Source organism: Chiloscyllium plagiosum, unplaced genomic scaffold (assembly GCF_037043375.1).
Source record: "Chiloscyllium plagiosum isolate Xiang-an unplaced genomic scaffold, Cpla_swu_hap1 HiC_scaffold_24, whole genome shotgun sequence".
Taxonomy (NCBI): Eukaryota; Metazoa; Chordata; class Chondrichthyes; order Orectolobiformes; family Hemiscylliidae; genus Chiloscyllium; species Chiloscyllium plagiosum.
In genome coordinates this window covers 56331107-56348244 of record NW_028270162.1, presented here as the reverse complement: position 1 = coordinate 56348244, position 17138 = coordinate 56331107, and the positions used below count along the sequence as shown (strand labels likewise).

Sequence of the window (17138 nt, the reverse complement as noted above, 5' to 3'; positions counted from 1 at the left end):
TCACCTTCTCAAAGAACTCAATAAGGTTTGTGAGGCACGACCTACCCTTCACAAAACCGTGTTGACTATCCCTAATCAAATTATCCCTTTCTAGGATTTATAATCATCTATCTCTTTTAACCCTTTTCAACACTTTACACACAACTGAAGTAAGGCTCACAGGTTTATAATTACCAGGATTGCCTCTACTCTCCTTCTTGAACATAGGGACAACACTTGCTATCCTCCAGTCTCTGGCATTGTTCCTGGGGACAATGACAACCAAGATCAAAGCCAAAGGCAATCTTCTTCCTAGCTTCCCAGAGAATCCTAGGATAAATCCCATCTGGCCCAGGGGACTTATCTCTTTTCACACTTCCCAGAATTGCTAACACCTTCTCCTTGTGAACCTTAATCCTGTCAGGTCTAATAGGCTGTATTCCCCTTGACAACATTATCTTTTTCCTGTGTGAAGACTGACTAAAAGAATACTCATTTTGGGCCTCTCCTATCTCTTCAGACACCTTGCACAACTTCCCACTAATATCCTTGATTGGCCCTAATCTTACCATAGTCATTCTTTTATTCCTGACATAGCTACAGGAAGCTTTAGGGTTTTCCTTGATCCTACCTGCCAAAGATTTCTCATGTCTCCTCCTGGCTCCTCTTAGCTCTCTCTTTAGGTCTTTCCTGGCTAACTTGTAACTCTCAAGCACCCTAACTGAGCCTTCATGTCTCATCTTTACAGAAGCCTCCTTCTCCCTCTTGACAGAAGATTCAACTTCTTTAGTAAACCACGGGTTTGGGGAATGACTGCACCTCTCTGTGGTTTTCAGTAAAGGAGCAGTTTCAGGTTATTGTCCCAGGCCTGCAAAGCACTGGCTGATGTGGAGGAACCTCAAAGTCAGACACTCATCCCTCAGCATTACACTCTCACAACTGTAATGATGGAAATCCAACCATCTCACCCACAGGGGGCTGTCAGTCCACACTCTGGGTGGCACAGAAACTTGTGCCCTGTCCAATTCTGGGGGTGGGTGAGAAGTTTTAATCTGAAGGGAGAGGGGGTGGTTGGAGATTCTGCTCCATTCCGATCGGCTATGTGCTCGGGAACCTACCCATCTGCTCCCCCTCTGTGTCAATCAAGGACAGTTGCTGGCTTGCTCTGTGGGGTCTAGGAAGGGACTCTTGGTCAAAGGCTCTCAGCACTTGATGGAGACACCAGGTCTGAAGAAGCGAGCTCAGTTCCTTGTCGCTGCTGCTGATTGGCAGATCACCACCCAGAAGCGGCCTACCTTTCCCTCCCCTCCATGTTATGCCCTCCCCTTCCACCCAGCAGCCTCCCCATTCCCTTTGCCTCCCTCCCTGCCTGACCCTCACCAGGAGAGGGCACTGTACCAGGAGTCGCCACGTCCTCCCTGATGGTCTCCAATTACTTTGACCCCAGGAAGGCCATCCCATGGCCCATCAATCATCTGAACCTCACAGAGTGTGGCCACTGAGAGCTGCGTGGGGGGGCTCCAGAGACCAATAGCTGGCCCCATAGCTGTAGCTGAGGTCAGCTCTTTCAATACAAACGATGTTTCAAGTTGACCAAGACAAATGTGTTGGGGACGTGGTGCTGCTCGTGTACAGTACCTGCATGATATCGATGGCCATCAACTGTGTCTGCACACCTTCGACGTTACTGATAAGCCAGTGCACCACCTCTGCACTGATGAAGCAGTTGGGGTAGAGCCCTCTTTGCTCTGGCAGCAGCTGGATACCAGTACTGTGAGCAGCGAAGAAGCACAAACTATTAGAACCAGCATTTAATTCAACCCCATTTCAAAGAGATCAAATCGACACCGCCTTTTAGGTCTTACTAATCGATCGCACAAACCCAAGCATCGGGCACACTTCCAATACAAACCACCCATCTGACACGGTCCATCAACAAACAGAATTATCGCACATTTTCAAATTGGGCCCCAGCCTGATTATGAAGACATTTAGAGTTTTGAGGAAACGTTATCCAATACCTAAATTCCTTCCATCCCATTTTCTCCCCATCACCATTGCCTGCATTCAGGTCAAGTTCAGCTGTTGCGCGCAGAGCTGCAAATCAGTCTCTCTGCAGCTCCACGGCTTACAGACACAAGGAGCTGCTGAACTGTACAATATACTGTTCACATGGGACAGCTACACAGCAAAGATCGTTTCCCGGACAAATTATTGTATCATTTCCACTCAATTTCTGACTTAGGCTCTCACTTCACTCACCAAAACTATGTGTTTCTTAAATCTGTTTCTCTTTCCCAAAGATTCAGATGGTCTTGGGGATTTTTACCACACTGATATTGTTGTGATACAGACCATTTTGTGCTGGAGACCAGGAACTAGACAAAGAGTGCACAGGAGGACATGGTGGTCTGGCCTAGTTTCAGGTATGGCCCAGTGTTACAGCTCATTGTATTCTGCTTGGTGTACATCGACATGTGCAACATCTCACTGCTCTGTGACAGCCAACTGCTGCAGGGTCAGTCTACTAGCAAGCTCACCAGCTGGAGCCGTGTGTGCTTGGGTGGGAACCAAGCGGCATTGTGAAACATGTCAACAGGTAAAGGCAAAGTCACAATAGTCCCAGTGCACCACCCTCGCATGAGAGAGATGAGAGAGTGAGAGAGAGAGAGAGAGAGATGAGAGAGAGAGAGATGAGAGAGAGATGAGAGAGAGAGAGAGATGAGAGAGAGAGAGAGAAGAGAGAGAGAGAGAGAAGAGAGAGAGAGAGAGAGTGTGTGTGTGAGAGGCACGACTGGGGATGATTTTATCTCAGGCGAGAGGAGAGGTCAAAAAAGGTGGGACCTTCTTGGTAAAGTAAGCTTCTCCCGAATCTGCCCTCTCAAATTCAGCGGCACAAGGTTTGCAATTAAGGCATCTTTTAACCGATTTTCTATTCATTTGGATCGTTACGTTATAAGATTACAGGAAAATAGAAAGAAGGGCCTTGCTAACTTCCTTGTCAGAAGTCTATTTCACTCTTGTTCATATGGTGAAAGAGCAGAAAGGCCCTTCTTTCTATTTTCCTGTAATCTTATAACGGAATGATCCAAATGAATAGAGTTTTGTTACAATAAACACGCAGTAGGATTGAACAGACAATGTTGCTGAGAGGCAATCATAACCCCCAGGTAAACAAGGACGGACACATTCACAGGTACTTCCCCAGGACTCAGCTGGGCAGTTGAAAGACTCACGAGGGGTGCTTCATTATTTCCAGTATTTCTGCTAGCGATGAGGAGGAGGTCAGTGAGTTTGCGATCCCAGAGGACAGCTGGCTGCTGTAATGTAGCAAAGGACATTAAATGACATCGCGGCTGTAGTTCAACCTCTGAACAAAGACAGCTGACTCAGCAATTACATCACCCAGAAGCTCTCCAACAGTTAGAAGCAAGTATTCAGCCAATTAAATAGAAATACCAGCAGAGCGAGGAGCATTCAGCCCACACTTTCACTCACGCTTTCTCTCAACCATTCCAGTCCCTTTCTCTCTCGCACTGGTCTAGTTTCCTTTTGAAAGTTGACCCAATGGTATGAAGTTTTCTATTCTCCCAGTAAAATAACTTGGACTTTCTAACGGATTGATTAGGTTTACTGATGTGCGTTTGTGAGTGACCAGAAACCTAAACTCGGCTTCTCTCTCCACAGCCTCTGCCTGACTGGCCAAGTACTCCCAGTCTCTTTGGTTCTTATTAAGTGAAACTGAAGACACCTCATCCTTCTGTAACTCAGCACAGCCCATGCTCCCCATCCTCCAAAACCAAGTCTATGTGAAAGCGTCCCTGGCATTTCCTCACGTTTTCTTTTGTCTATTTTGTAAACAGATGTTAACTCAGGAACTCACGCTGGAGTTAAACACTTTAAGGGCAGGGTACAAAGGACCAAATGTACATAAAACAATCATTCAGCTCCGTTCTAACAGTGTGCATTAAGCCAGCCTTAGAAAGCACCTCTTTGCTGGACATTTGACCATTTTTATACTGAGTTTTTGGTGTTGTTGTGCCTAGAACAAACTAAAAATATTGATTGCAAAAATAACGCTTTGAAAATCTCAATGCTTTTGATCATTTTTCCATATCTATGCTGCACTTGATAAAATTTGTCGATTAACTAACTTAATTTAATACATTCAGTCCTTCTCGAACTTTATCCATACAGGGTATAGGGTGCACAGGGTACAAACCAGAAAATAGTTTAAACTGCTTTTCTTAGTCAGTAGAAAAATCACACCAGTAATTATGTATCGCATCTCACTTTCCTATTTGACTTTAAAGCTGGACGGATAGATTATTCCCAGGTGATGTATCAATTATCATCCAAACACCAACCTCTGAGGAAAGGAGGAAGGAAGTGTTGCTTCCTTTACCCAGAACCTTTGAGAGACCGTACCTGGAGGATGATGAGCAGTTTTAATCTCCTAGAGGGAGGGCAGTGGACTGGTTTCTGGGAGGGCAGGGCTGCAAGAAGAGGACAGACATGGGGAGGCTGGGTCTGTATTCTTCTGAACTTCACAAGAATGAGAGACGATCTAATTCAAACACTTAAAAAAAAAACTTACGGGATCAATAGGGTACATGCAGGAAGAATGTAGCCTCTGGCTGTTATTTTTTGGGGTGTGGGAGTGGCGGTGTCTAGAATGAGGGGACACAGACTCAGAAACTGGGCCGAGACATTTAGGACAAAGAGGAGACATTTCTCCACTCGGAGGGGAGAGGATCTTTGACATGCTGGACTTCAGAAGATAGGGCAAGTTCAGTCACTGAGCAGGTTCAAGACACAAACCGATTGGTTTCAGGTTGTAATGATATCAGGGATGTCGAGATGGTGGGGACGAAGGTGTCGATGTAGATGATCAGCTATGATCTAGAACGGTGGTATTGGTTAAGGACGGGCTGAATGGCCCGCACCAGCTCCTACACTCCCATCGTTTATAGACTGCCAAATTTCTATATTTTATTCCAGACTTTCAATTGTTGAGCATAGTGGCTCCTACAGGGTATTGGACGGAGTAAAACTGGTATTGCTGGGTATCGATGGAACTGAGTGGAGGAGAACTGAGCGGATGTTATAAATGAAGCCAAGCACGGAGGAATTACCCTGCACAAAAGCACTGAATCCCCAGCCTTGCCACAGAACCCAAGGTACAAGCCTCTCTAGTTCCCAGAGGTTAGAGACTCCGTATCAGGAGGACTTTAATCACGAGAACGATTCTCACTGAGGTCACGTGACATCACAAACTCAGCATAGTACAGTGACTACATCAAAATTGCAGCACTATAAATTAATAACCTACAGCTTGGATGCAGATACCATTCCCACTCAGTAGCACAGTCACATCAGGAAAAGAAATATGAGAAAACACCAAAGATTTTGTATGATACTGAATAAAATTAAATTTAAATAAATCAAGTTAACAATGTTTGCCTGGTTTCTGTGAACCTTACCTGCCCTCTTGTGAGGCAGGGGCAGGAGGTTGGTCTCCAGTGCCCTGTGTGATGCCCATGCCTGAGGCTTGGGCATTACCCGATGTGTTGGACCTGTCCCCAGTTGGAGCAGTGGTTCCTGAAGCTGGGCTGTAATCTGGATAGTCCGTGCCTGTCAGTACCTGGTCTCCTTGAACCTGTGAACGTGCAAACATGAATAATAAATACCGAGATATCCGTACCATCTCAAACAACTGCAAAAGAAACCATTCTAAGTCACGTCTCGAGAAAGAGTCACCAAATCAAAACCAAAACATCTATTCTTGGCAAATGAGGAAGTACCTTTTAGCAAATAATAGAAATTCCAAATTAATTTACCACTGGGCGCTGAACCAGGACCGTACAACATTGTAAATAAGGGCTGCCAGTCCAGCCCCAAGCCTAGAGACAGGTCAAAACACTGCGAGACACAGTTCATCATCCAAAACTGAAATGGTGAGAATCTGGAATAGACTTAAAGCAAGGCAAATTCTTGATACGGAGTTCCTTCCACATCTATCCTGTCAAGTCCCGTAAGAATCTTTTACGTTTCAATAAGGTCACCTCTCATTCCTCTAAACTCCACTGAGCACAGGCCTCTGCCTACTGATCCTCTCCTGATAAAACAGTCTCTCCGTTCTCTGGAATGCCTTCAGTGTTATGATTTGGAGTTGCCGATGTTGGATTGGAGTATACAAAGTTAAAAATCACACAACAACAGGTTTAATGGGAAGCACTAGCTTTCGGAGCACTGCTCCTTCATCAGGTGGTTGTTAGTGATACTGTTAGTTCAACGTTAGTATACGTTTCCTTACATAAGGAGCCAGAACCGTTCACAGCTGTAGTCTGACTTGTGCCTTGTATGGTTTTAGCAAAACCTCCCTACTTTGATACTCAATTCCCTTTGAAATAAAGGCCAACAGTCCATTTACTTCCCTATTAGCTGCAGAGCTTGGATGCTCGCTTTTCTGATTTCTGGATGGAGATTCTTAAATCCCCCTGTTCTGGAGCTTTCTTCTCTTTGGTACTTGCTGCCAAAGTAACCTCACATTTCCCCACATTACATTCCATCTGGCAACTTCTTTGCCCCCTCATTTAACGTGTCTGCATCCCTCTTTGTGTCAGGCTCACCACATGCCTTCCAAACTATTTTGGTGTTGTCTGCAACTTGGTGAGAGTACACCGAACAGCCTCAATTTTCCGAACGAGACGGGTGGGGAGCGTCTTGTTCAGGTGGAGCAGAGCGGGTATTACTGGGTAGCGATGGAACTGAGTGGAGGTTACAGGTTATTGGGAGCACTGAGCGGGTGTTATACACAATTCTAAACCAAGCCAAGCACAGAGGAATTTCCCTGCACAAACTGATTGTTCGGATAACGGAACATGTTTTTACAGGACCTTGAGAAATTCGGATAATTGACGTTCGGATAACCGAGATTGTTCTGCATTCACTTCCCTCATCCAAGTTGGAATGTTGGAAATAATTGTGGCCCCAGCACAGATCCCCGTAACACTCCACTAGTTACAGGTTGTCATCCTGAAAAATGGCTCCCTCATCCCAACTCTCAGTATTCTATCAGCCAATCCCCTATCCATACTGTTACCCAACACAGGGGCTTATTAAGTCACCTTATGTGCAGCACCTTATCATCTGTGTTCTGAAAATCCAAACTGATTAGATCCACTGCTTCCCCTTTATCTATCCTGCTTATTATCCTGACAGGTAAGTATAAAATGTTTTCACATCTCTGACTGTCACTACTGGGGGCAGTATTTTGCTTTTAATGCAGTGATTCATCAGATTGTGGGGTGACCTTACAGACGTTTATAAAATCACGAGGGGTATAGAGAAGCTGTCGAGAGTGTGTTGCTGGAAAAGCACAGTGGGTCAGGCAGCATCCGAGGAGCAGGAGAATCGACGTTTCGGACATGAGCCCTTCATCAGGTCCTGATGAATGGGCTGCCAGAGGTAGTGGTGGAGGCGAGTACAATTTTGTCATTTAAGGATAGGTACATGGATGGGATAGGTATGGAAGGGTATAGACCAAATGGAGGCAAATTGTGAAAACTGGGTGGCATGGATGAGTGGGACCGAAGGGTTTGTTTCCATGCTATAATACTGTATATCTCTAAGTCCCCCAAGAATCTTGTTTGACAATGTTCTATTCCAGATTAGAGTGATGCTGGAAAAGCACAGCAGGTAAGGCAGCATCCGAGGAGCAGGAAAATCGACGTTTTGGGCAAAAACCCTTCATCAGGGCCCGAAACGTCGATTCTCCTGCTCCTCAGATGCTGCCTGACCTGCTGGGCTTTTCCAGCACCACTCTAATCTTGACTCTGATCTCCAGCATCTGCAATCCTCACTTTCACAAAGTTCCATTCCAACCTGAGAATAAGCAACGGAAACAAAGACAGAAGAGATCTTGCTCTAACTATCTACAGACCGAGCACTTTGGGAGTTGTGCTGTCAGGCTCTATTGTCAAGTTGTGCTCTTTGAAGGGTTTGGGAGTTTGAAATCGGACCCAAGTTGGAACTGAGTCACGAACAACTGCTTAGGTCTCGGGTTTGATCCCCCATTTGAGAGGAGTTGTTTGTAGGTTTATAACCAGTCGTATCAGCACCACGCGGCCAGACAAAAGAAACCCTGGGAATGAGGACAACTGCGGCTGAACAGCACAAACTGTCCCGAGTTAGACAACAGGGATCACTGGGAGCACATTGTGAAACTGCACCATGCAGAGAGACAATGCCTTTTGGAGGAGAACATTAAAAAGAACCAGGGATGGCTCACATCAAAAGCTGGCAGGAACATTTGGGAGAGACAGAAGCCTTCTCCAAGTCCCCTGTCCAATCTAACAGCTAAATGTTAGCACTGACTTAGCTGGGAATGATGGGATGCCTGGAAGAGAGTTCTGAAAGAGTCACACAGAGCTGACCGGAGATTGGTAGGTCGCTGGTGTACAGCTGGGCCTCCGCATAGACTCCGGAAAGTAGGCCCCATCCGGGGAGCAGAGTTCACAGCAGCAGAGTAATCACAGTTAAAGGGCAGACGCAAACACAGGAGTATTGCGCTGGAAACATCACGTGAACATTAATATTAGATAAAATAAACATGGGAATTAGGTGTCACTGGGAATCTTGGAACCGGCAGTGTTTGGATCTGGAACGTTGGAAGGAAAATTCAAAACAAAATCACAATCCTTTTCAAATATATGGTTCCTCATCAACTACAAGGTGATTTTATTCAATAATGATTCTCTAGTGCCTGTTTAAACAATATTACCCCTCTGGAAAATAAGTTATTTTATGTCCATGTGATAGTAGAGCATCTTGGTCCAGAAATAACAACAACTTGCATTGATCTAGAACCTTGAGCTGCCCCATCCCATGCTGCTTCACAGGAACGTATTTCAAAACTTTTGTGAAAACTGGAGGAATTCTGATTGCTCTGTTTGAATTTTCAGATACTTTCCTACAGGACAGAACACAACTCCCTAGGAGGAGAACCGGAGAGAACGCAGAATGATTCTGTCATCCTTTTTCCCAACCAAGTCTTTTTACTTAGATCTTTACCCAATCGATTGATTTCATTCCTAGCAGTTATAATTCTACTCCATGCTTCTATTTTGCTTTTCCCTCCCATCTCTCCTTCTGTTCAGTGTGGATGGGATGGGCCGAATGACCTCCTTTCACACTGTCGGGATTCTACCAGGCCCATGTTTTTGCCCCTCCCCCTTATACAGGTAGACGCCCTTTATCCGAAAAGCTCCAAAATCCCAAGGTTTTTTGTGAATTTTATCTCATTAATAAGGTTATTTGGTGTGCAAACAGTTAACCCAAGTCCACACCCACTCAGAGGTAATGGCGGGGCGGGGGGGCGGGGCGGGGGAGCGGGGTGGCGGGGGGGGGGGGGGTGGCCCAGCATCTGCAGGCCTCAATTCTGTCTCAGGGCCCATAGTACTCATATAGTGAGCCTCCTTGATTAGATTAGATTCCCTACAGTGTGGAAACAGGCCCTTTGGCCCAACAAGTCCACACCGACCCTCCGAAGAACAACCCACCCAGACCCATTCCCCTACATTTACCGCTAATTAATGCACCTAACACTATGGGCAATTTAGCATGGCCAATTCACCTGACCTGCACATCTTTGGATTGTGGGAGGAAACCGGAGCAGCCGGAGGAAACCCACGCAGACACGGGGAGAACGTGCAAACTCCACACAGACAGTTGCCCGAGGCTGGAATCGAACCCCGGTCCCTGGCGCGATGGTAGCAGTGCTAATCACTGAGCCACCGTGCTCTCCGTAATACACAGTGGTGAGTTTGTTGAAATATCTGCTACAGAATGCAGTTGAAGCCAAAGCATTGAATGCTTTCAAGAAGTTATAGCTGTTAAGGCTAAAGGTATCAAGGGTATAGGGAGAAAAAACAAGAACAGGGTATTGAACCTTGATCATATTGAATGGAAGAGCAGGTTGAAGGGCCGAATGGCCTACTCCTGCTCATTAGTGTCATTGGTACTGTGTCAGCCTGGACTATCGGGATCAAGTGCTGCAATTAGACTTGAACTCTGAATCACGTGACTTAAGCACAGAAACATAGAAAATAATTGCAGGAGTAGGCCATTCGGCCCTTCGAGCCTGCACTACCATTCAATATGAACATGGCTGATCATGCAATCTCAGTATCCCATTCCTGCCCTATCCCCATACCCCTGGGTCCCTTTAACTGCAAAGTCCACAGCCAATTCTCTCTTGAATCTATGAACTGGCCCCAGCAGCTTCCTGTGGGAGAAAATCCCACAGGTTCACAACTCTCTGAGGGAAGAAATTCTTCCCCATCTCGGTCTTGAATGGCTTACCCCTTATTCTCAGACTGTGACCCCCTAGTTCTGGACTTCCCCAACACTGGGAACATTCTTCCCATATCTCGCCTGTCCAGTCCCATCAGGAGTTTATATGTTTCTGTGAGATTCCCTCATTCATCTAAATCCCAGCCAGTAAAAGCTCAGTTGATCCACTCTTTCCTCATATTCCCGTCCGGCCATCCCGGGGATCAGTCTGGTGACCCGTCACTGGGCTCCCTCAATAGCAATGTCCTTCCTCAGACTAGGAGGCCAAAACTGCACACAGTACACAGGGTGTGGCCTCACCAAGGCCCTGTACAACTGCAGCAAGACATCCTTACTCCGATACTCAAATCCTCTCACTGTGAAGGCCAGCATGCCATTAGCTTTCCTCACTGCCTGCTGCACCGGCGTGCCAACCTTCAGTGACTGTCCCACCATGACACCCAGGTCTCACTGCACCTCACCTTCTCCTAAACTGCCAACATTCAGATCATAATCTGCCTTCCTGTTTTTGCGACCGAAGTGGATAACCTCACGTTTATCCATATTATTCTGCACTTGCCAAGTATTTACCCACTCAGCCAGACTGTCCAAGTCACCCTGCAGCCTCTTACCACTCTCCTCACAGCGTACACTGCCACCCAGATTAATCTTGGCTGCAAATGCCATTCAATCCGTTTGTCCAAATCGTTGATGTATATTGTGAACAGTTGGGGTCCCAGCACTGAACCCAGCGGCACCCACTCGTCACTGCCTGCCACTCTGAAAAGAACTCGTATATTCCAACTCCCTGCTTCCTGTCTGCCAACCAGGTCTCTATCCACGTCAATACATTACCTCACATACTGTGGGCTTTAATTTTCCTTACTAATCTCTTAAAGGCCAGAGACTGACACTGATTTACATTTTAGATTAGAGTGGTGCTGGAAAAGTTCAGCAGGTCAGGCAGCATCCGAGGAGCAGGAAGATCGACGTTTCGGGATTCAAATTCCCCATTCAATCTCTCCTCTCCACTCCCTCGAAAACAATATTCAAACTCCTTTGGCACTTCTCACAGCGAATGAGAAAACTAAACCTCACACAACTGTACAGAATATTCGGATCAGGGAATGGTAACCGAGGCTGGGGGGGGTGGGGGGAGAGAGAGGTACAAAAGCCCAGGGAGGAGCCAATGATGAATATAAGATACTAAATGGGGAAACGACTAAGGGCCTGCTGAAGGCACAGCTGATAAACGCTGCATCCAGTGCAGAAAGAAGCTGAAAGTCAGTAACACTTTAGCCAAACTCAGAGAAGATGGGACGCTCTGCTGTTACAAGTGACCACAGAAACCCAAAGGAGAGAAGAGTCAGTCAGCCAGAGCTCACCATCCAGCTGGTTACTATGAATGAATCCAGAGTCAGTCCCTTGGCTTCGGAGTAAGGGTTTTACACCTCAGGGTCAGGAAGGGTTTGTATAAGCTTCTTCCGTGGAGACTCAAACATAAAATCTAGGGTGGCACTCGGTGTATGGTTAACAGAATGCTGCACTGACAGAGGGGCCATGGTGCCACTAAAATACTGATCCAAAGACCTTTGGATGTGGATGGGATGAGCCCAGTGCAGACAGAGGAGTGGGAAGGTACTCCCAGGCTACCTGGGGGGAATGGTGGCTTGCTCAGGAGGGGGAGGGATGGGGTGTTGACATGTGAGGTAAGTAGGGGAGGTGATGGATTGGGGGTGCAGATGAGGTGGTGGACAGGAGGGGGAGGGGAAGTGGACAGGGGGAGGGGAGGGGAGGTGGACTGGGGGGGAGGGGAGGGGAGGTGCAGTAGACGGGGGGTGAGGGAGGAGGAAGGGGAAGGGTGGTGGACGGGGGAGGGGAGGGGAGGGGAGGTGGACGGGGAATGGGGGAAGAGGTGGGCGGGAGATAGGAGGTGGACAGAAGGGGGGGGGATGAGGGGCTAAGGTGGAAGGGGAGTGGAGGGGAGGTGGATGGGGGGGGAGGAGATGAAGCGGATGGGCTGGTGGGGAGGTGGTGGACTTGGAATGGGAGGGGAGGTGGAGGTTGGGATGAGGCGGGGAGGTAGATGGGGAATGGGAGGAAGTGGACAGGAGGGGGAAGGAGATGGAGGAGGTGGGGTATGGCTGAGAGCTGTCAGTGTAGATGCGAGAGGTTGGTTTGTGAAATGTATCATTGAGAGGCACCATGTCGATGAGAATGAGGGAATTCGGGGCTGGGGAAATCCAGTGGGAACGGCGTAGGCAGGGGAGGAGCAGCCATTTTGGATGATGCTTTCACTATGTCTGGACAGGTCAGAGTACAGCAAAGTCCTCCTTGGATAGTCCTTCCTAAGAAACAACTTGCTTCTGTATAGGCAGCAAGGTCTCCTATACCAGAGATTTTGTCACTACTCCTTTCTCTAGACCAGGACTTAATATTTCACTCAGCCCACCCTCCTCTCTCTGTAATGGGACATTCTAATTCTACAAAAGACTGGAGAAATTCAACATGAAAGATGGTCTGAAACCACCACTGGAGTATAGTGTACACAGGAATCCCTACCTTGGGATGGGGATGGGGGGGATGGGGATGGGCTGCATTTCAGAATTGCTTCGAGTTGTCACAAAGTTATGAAGGGTGCTATCCAAATGCAGCTTCCTCATCACATCCAGGTCACCCCCTATAAGATGCAGCAGCTCTGGGCTCAGATACAGAAGCTGGTAATACCAGCACATTGATTTTGCACATAACCGTCTAGCCATCTATGGAGAATGTGGGCGCAAAGGGCTGTGGCTCCTGGAGAGAGGACAGAATACCGCCAACAGACAAACACCCATTGAATTGTAACTCACCGGTCTCACTTGTTTTCCAATTTGGCTTAGATTTGCAAAAACAAACGAATGACTGAATTGGCCGCAGTTAATCATCAAAGCAGCCAAGATATTATCTTTCTGTTGATGAAGGGAGCTTGCCTCTGCATTCTGTAGATCAGGTGGTAAAAGCCTGTGGCACTGAATCTATAATGACATCCGCAGCCGACGCAATGAATTATAAATTCGCCGCCACAGTGCGGTTAATTGTAGAGTGTCAGGAACAGCTCCCTTTGACACACTGGGTGCAGCCTGGGTTTCATGCATAATTAACACCCATGAAGATCAAGACTGTGTTGAGTCTGCTGCTCAAAAACAGAACAGCTGCAGCAACAGCAGTGCTGGTCTGGTGCTGCGAGAAAAGGAAAGATTTCACACCCGAAATGGACCTCTCATTATTCACACAAACCTCGTGCCTCCTCCTTGTGTGATAAAAAGACAACACTCAGACTGCAGCACTTTAACTCCACTACATGGCACCTTGTAAAGGTGGAGTGGGGAAACCAGTCATTGTGGCCATGGATTCGGTGTCTGCATCCACAGCAGCTCCAGCCAAGGGCTGACTTCACCTGGATTCTGCAGCAACAATAACTTATATTCTGCTGTGGATCACCTTTCGCAATAAGCCGGGATGCTTTCTTTAACAATGATATCGGGATTACATGGGGAGGGGCACAATTGGCATGGCAGAAACAACATGGGAAGTTATTTATTCAGAGGTGAGCGAAATGCCGGCGAGTTAAACCTGCAGAGGGGTATCTGAGCAAGGGTCACTCGACCTGAAACGTTAACTCTGATTTCTCTCCACAGGGTGCTGCCAGATCTGCTGGGCTTTTCCAGCAACCTTTGCTTTTGTCCCTAGCGAAATGCCTGGAACTGTTCGCAGGGTGACTGCTGAAGTCTTCAGATGGAGGTGGAGAGAGGACGTAGAACAACAGCAAGGAGCTGGAGGCAAGACGCAGGTCAGCCAGGATCTAACTGACTGGTCACCCAGGATGAGTGAACCCCACTTGTACATTTGTACCTCATGACATAACAAGTGACCTTGATTCCTCCAATCCCTGTGATCAGAACTGGTCAAAGCTAACACTGCATTTTTGGGGTGGCATGGTGGCTCAGTGGTTAGCACTGCTGCCTCACAACACCAGGGTCCCAGGTTCAATGCCGGCCTCGGGTGACTGTGTGGAGTTTGCACATTCTCCCCGTGTCTGCGTGGGTTTCCTCTGGGTGCTCCGGTTTCCTCCCACAGTCCAAAGATGTGCAGGTTAGGGTGAATTGGCCTTGGTAAATTGCCCATAGTGTTAGGTGCATAAGTCAGTGGGAAATGGATCGGATGTGGGTTACTCATGGGAGGGTTGGTGTGGACTTGTTGGGCTGAAGGGTCTGTTTCCACACTGTAGGGAATCTAATCAAAAACATTTTTTTAAAAAACCACATGGCAGAGTCCAAAGAACAGCAGGAGCGGGTTTCCTTCAGAGATTCTATGAGATTACACAATTTCGCTTTTCAAACAAAACAATCATTCGCCCTGAGAATGTGAAACTTGAAAGGGTTCAGAAAAGATTTACAAGGATGTTGCCAGGGCTGTTTTCACTGGAACACTGGAGGCTGAGGGGCAACCTTACAGAGGTTTTTAATAAAACCATGAGGGGCTTGGATAGAATAAATAGACAAGGTCTTTTCCCTGGGGTGGGCGAGTCCAGAACGAGAGGGCATAGGTTTAGGGTGAGAGGGGAAAGATATAAGAGAGACCTAAGGGGCAACTTTTTCACGTAGATGGTGGTATGTGTATGGAATGAGCTGCCAAAGCAAGTGGTGGAGGCTGGTACATTTACAACATTTAAAAGGCATCTGGATGGGTATATGAATAGAGGAATACGGGCTAAATGCTGGCAAATGGGACTAGATTGGGTTGGGATATCTGGTCGGCATGGACGGGTTGGAGTGAAGGGTCTGTTTCTCTGCTGTACATCTCTATGACGTTGGCTTGAGCCACATCAGCAAGGTACAGTGTCTGCTTTCTATACCATCCACAACGTGAACTCCCGCAGGGTACAGTGTATGCTTTCTATACCACCCACAACATGTACTCCTGCAGGGTACAGAGTCTGCTTTCTATACCATCCACAACGTGAACTCCCGCAGGGTACAGTGTCTGCTTTCTATACCACCCACAACATGAACTCCCGCAGGGTAAAGAGCCTGCTTTCTATACCATCCACAACGTGTACTCCCGCAGGGCACAGAGTCTGCTTTCTATACCATCCACAATATGAACCCCCGCAGGGTACAGAGTCTGCTTTCTACACCATCCACAATATGAACTCCCGCATGGTACAGAGTCTGTTTTCTATACCATCCACAATATGAACCACCGCAGGGTACAGAGTCTGCTTTCTATACCATCCACAATATGAACCACCGCAGGGTACAAAATCTGCTTTCTATACCATCCACAACATGAACTCCCGCAGGGTACAGAGTCGGCTTTCTATACCACCCACAACATGAACCACCGCAGGGTACAGAGTCTGCTTTCTATACCATCCACAACATGTACTCCCGCAGGGTACAGAGTCTGCTTTCTATACCACCCACAACGTGTACTCCCGCAGGGTACAGAGTCTGTTTTCTCTACCACCCACAACGTGTACTCCCGCAGGGTACAGAGTCTGCTTTCTATACCACCCACAACATGTACTCCCGCAGGGCACAGAGTCTGCTTTCTATACCATCCACAACGTGAACTCCCGCAGGGTACAGAGTCTGCTTTCTATACCACCCACAACATGTACTCCCGCAGGGCACAGAGTCTGCTTTCTATACCATCCACAACGTGAACTCCCGCAGGGTACAGAGTCTGCTTTCTATACCACCCACAACATGTACTCCCGCAGGGCACAGAGTCTGCTTTCTATACCATCCACAACGTGTACTCGCGCAGGGCACAGAGTCTGCTTTCTATACCACCCACAACGTGTACTCCCGCAGGGCACAGAGTCTGCTTTCTATACCACCCACAACATGTACTCCCGCAGGGCACAGAGTCTGCTTTCTATACCATCCACAACATGTACTCCCGCAGGGTACAGAGTCTGCTTTCTATACCACCCACAACATGTACTCCCGCAGGGTACAGAGTCTGCTTTCTATACCATCCACAACGTGTACTCCCGCAGGGCACAGAGTCTGCTTTCTATACCATCCACAACGTGTACTCCCGCAGGGCACAGAGTCTGCTTTCTATACCACCCACAACATGTACTCCCGCAGGGTACAGAGTCTGCTTTCTATACCACCCACAACATGTACTCCCGCAGGGTACAGAGTCTGCTTTCTATACCACCCACAACATGTACTCCCGCAGGGCACAGAGTCTGCTTTCTATACCATCCACAACATGTACTCCCGCAGGGCACAGAGTCTGCTTTCTATACCATCCACAACATGTACTCCCGCAGGGCACAGAGTCTGCTTTCTATACCACCCACAACATGTACTCCCGCAGGGTACAGTGTCTGCTTTCTATACCACCCACAATATGTACTCCCGCAGGGTACAGAGTCTGCTTTCTATACCACCCACAACATGTACTCCCGCAGGGTACAGAGTCTGCTTTCTATACCATCCACAACGTGTACTCCCGCAGGGTACAGAGTCTGCTTTCTATACCACCCACAACATGTACTCCCGCAGGGTACAGAGTCTGCTTTCTATACCACCCACAACATGTACTCCCGCAGGGTACAGTGTCTGCTTTCTATACCACCCACAATATGTACTCCCGCAGGGTACAGAGTCTGCTTTCTATACCACCCACAACATGTACTCCCGCAGGGTACAGAGTCTGCTTTCTATACCATCCACAACGTGTACTCCCGCAGGGTACAGAGTCTGCTTTCTATACCACCCACAACATGTACTCCCGCAGGGTACAGAGTCTGCTTTCTATAC

The 17138-nt window shown here is 47.6% G+C and overlaps 1 protein-coding gene across 1 annotated transcript in view; it reads right to left on the bottom strand.

Moving 5' to 3' along the window:
- Window positions 1–17138, bottom strand: part of depdc5 (DEP domain containing 5, GATOR1 subcomplex subunit) — a 257419-nt gene that overhangs the window by 32688 nt on the left and 207593 nt on the right. Inside the window, exons 27-29 of the mRNA XM_088000284.1 lie at window positions 5463–5638; window positions 3216–3299; window positions 1618–1750 (exon numbers count right to left, since the gene is read on the bottom strand). Of these exons, the coding sequence (XP_087856410.1) occupies window positions 1618–1750; window positions 3216–3299; window positions 5463–5638 (393 nt within the window). The remainder of the gene's footprint in view (window positions 1–1617; window positions 1751–3215; window positions 3300–5462; window positions 5639–17138) is intronic.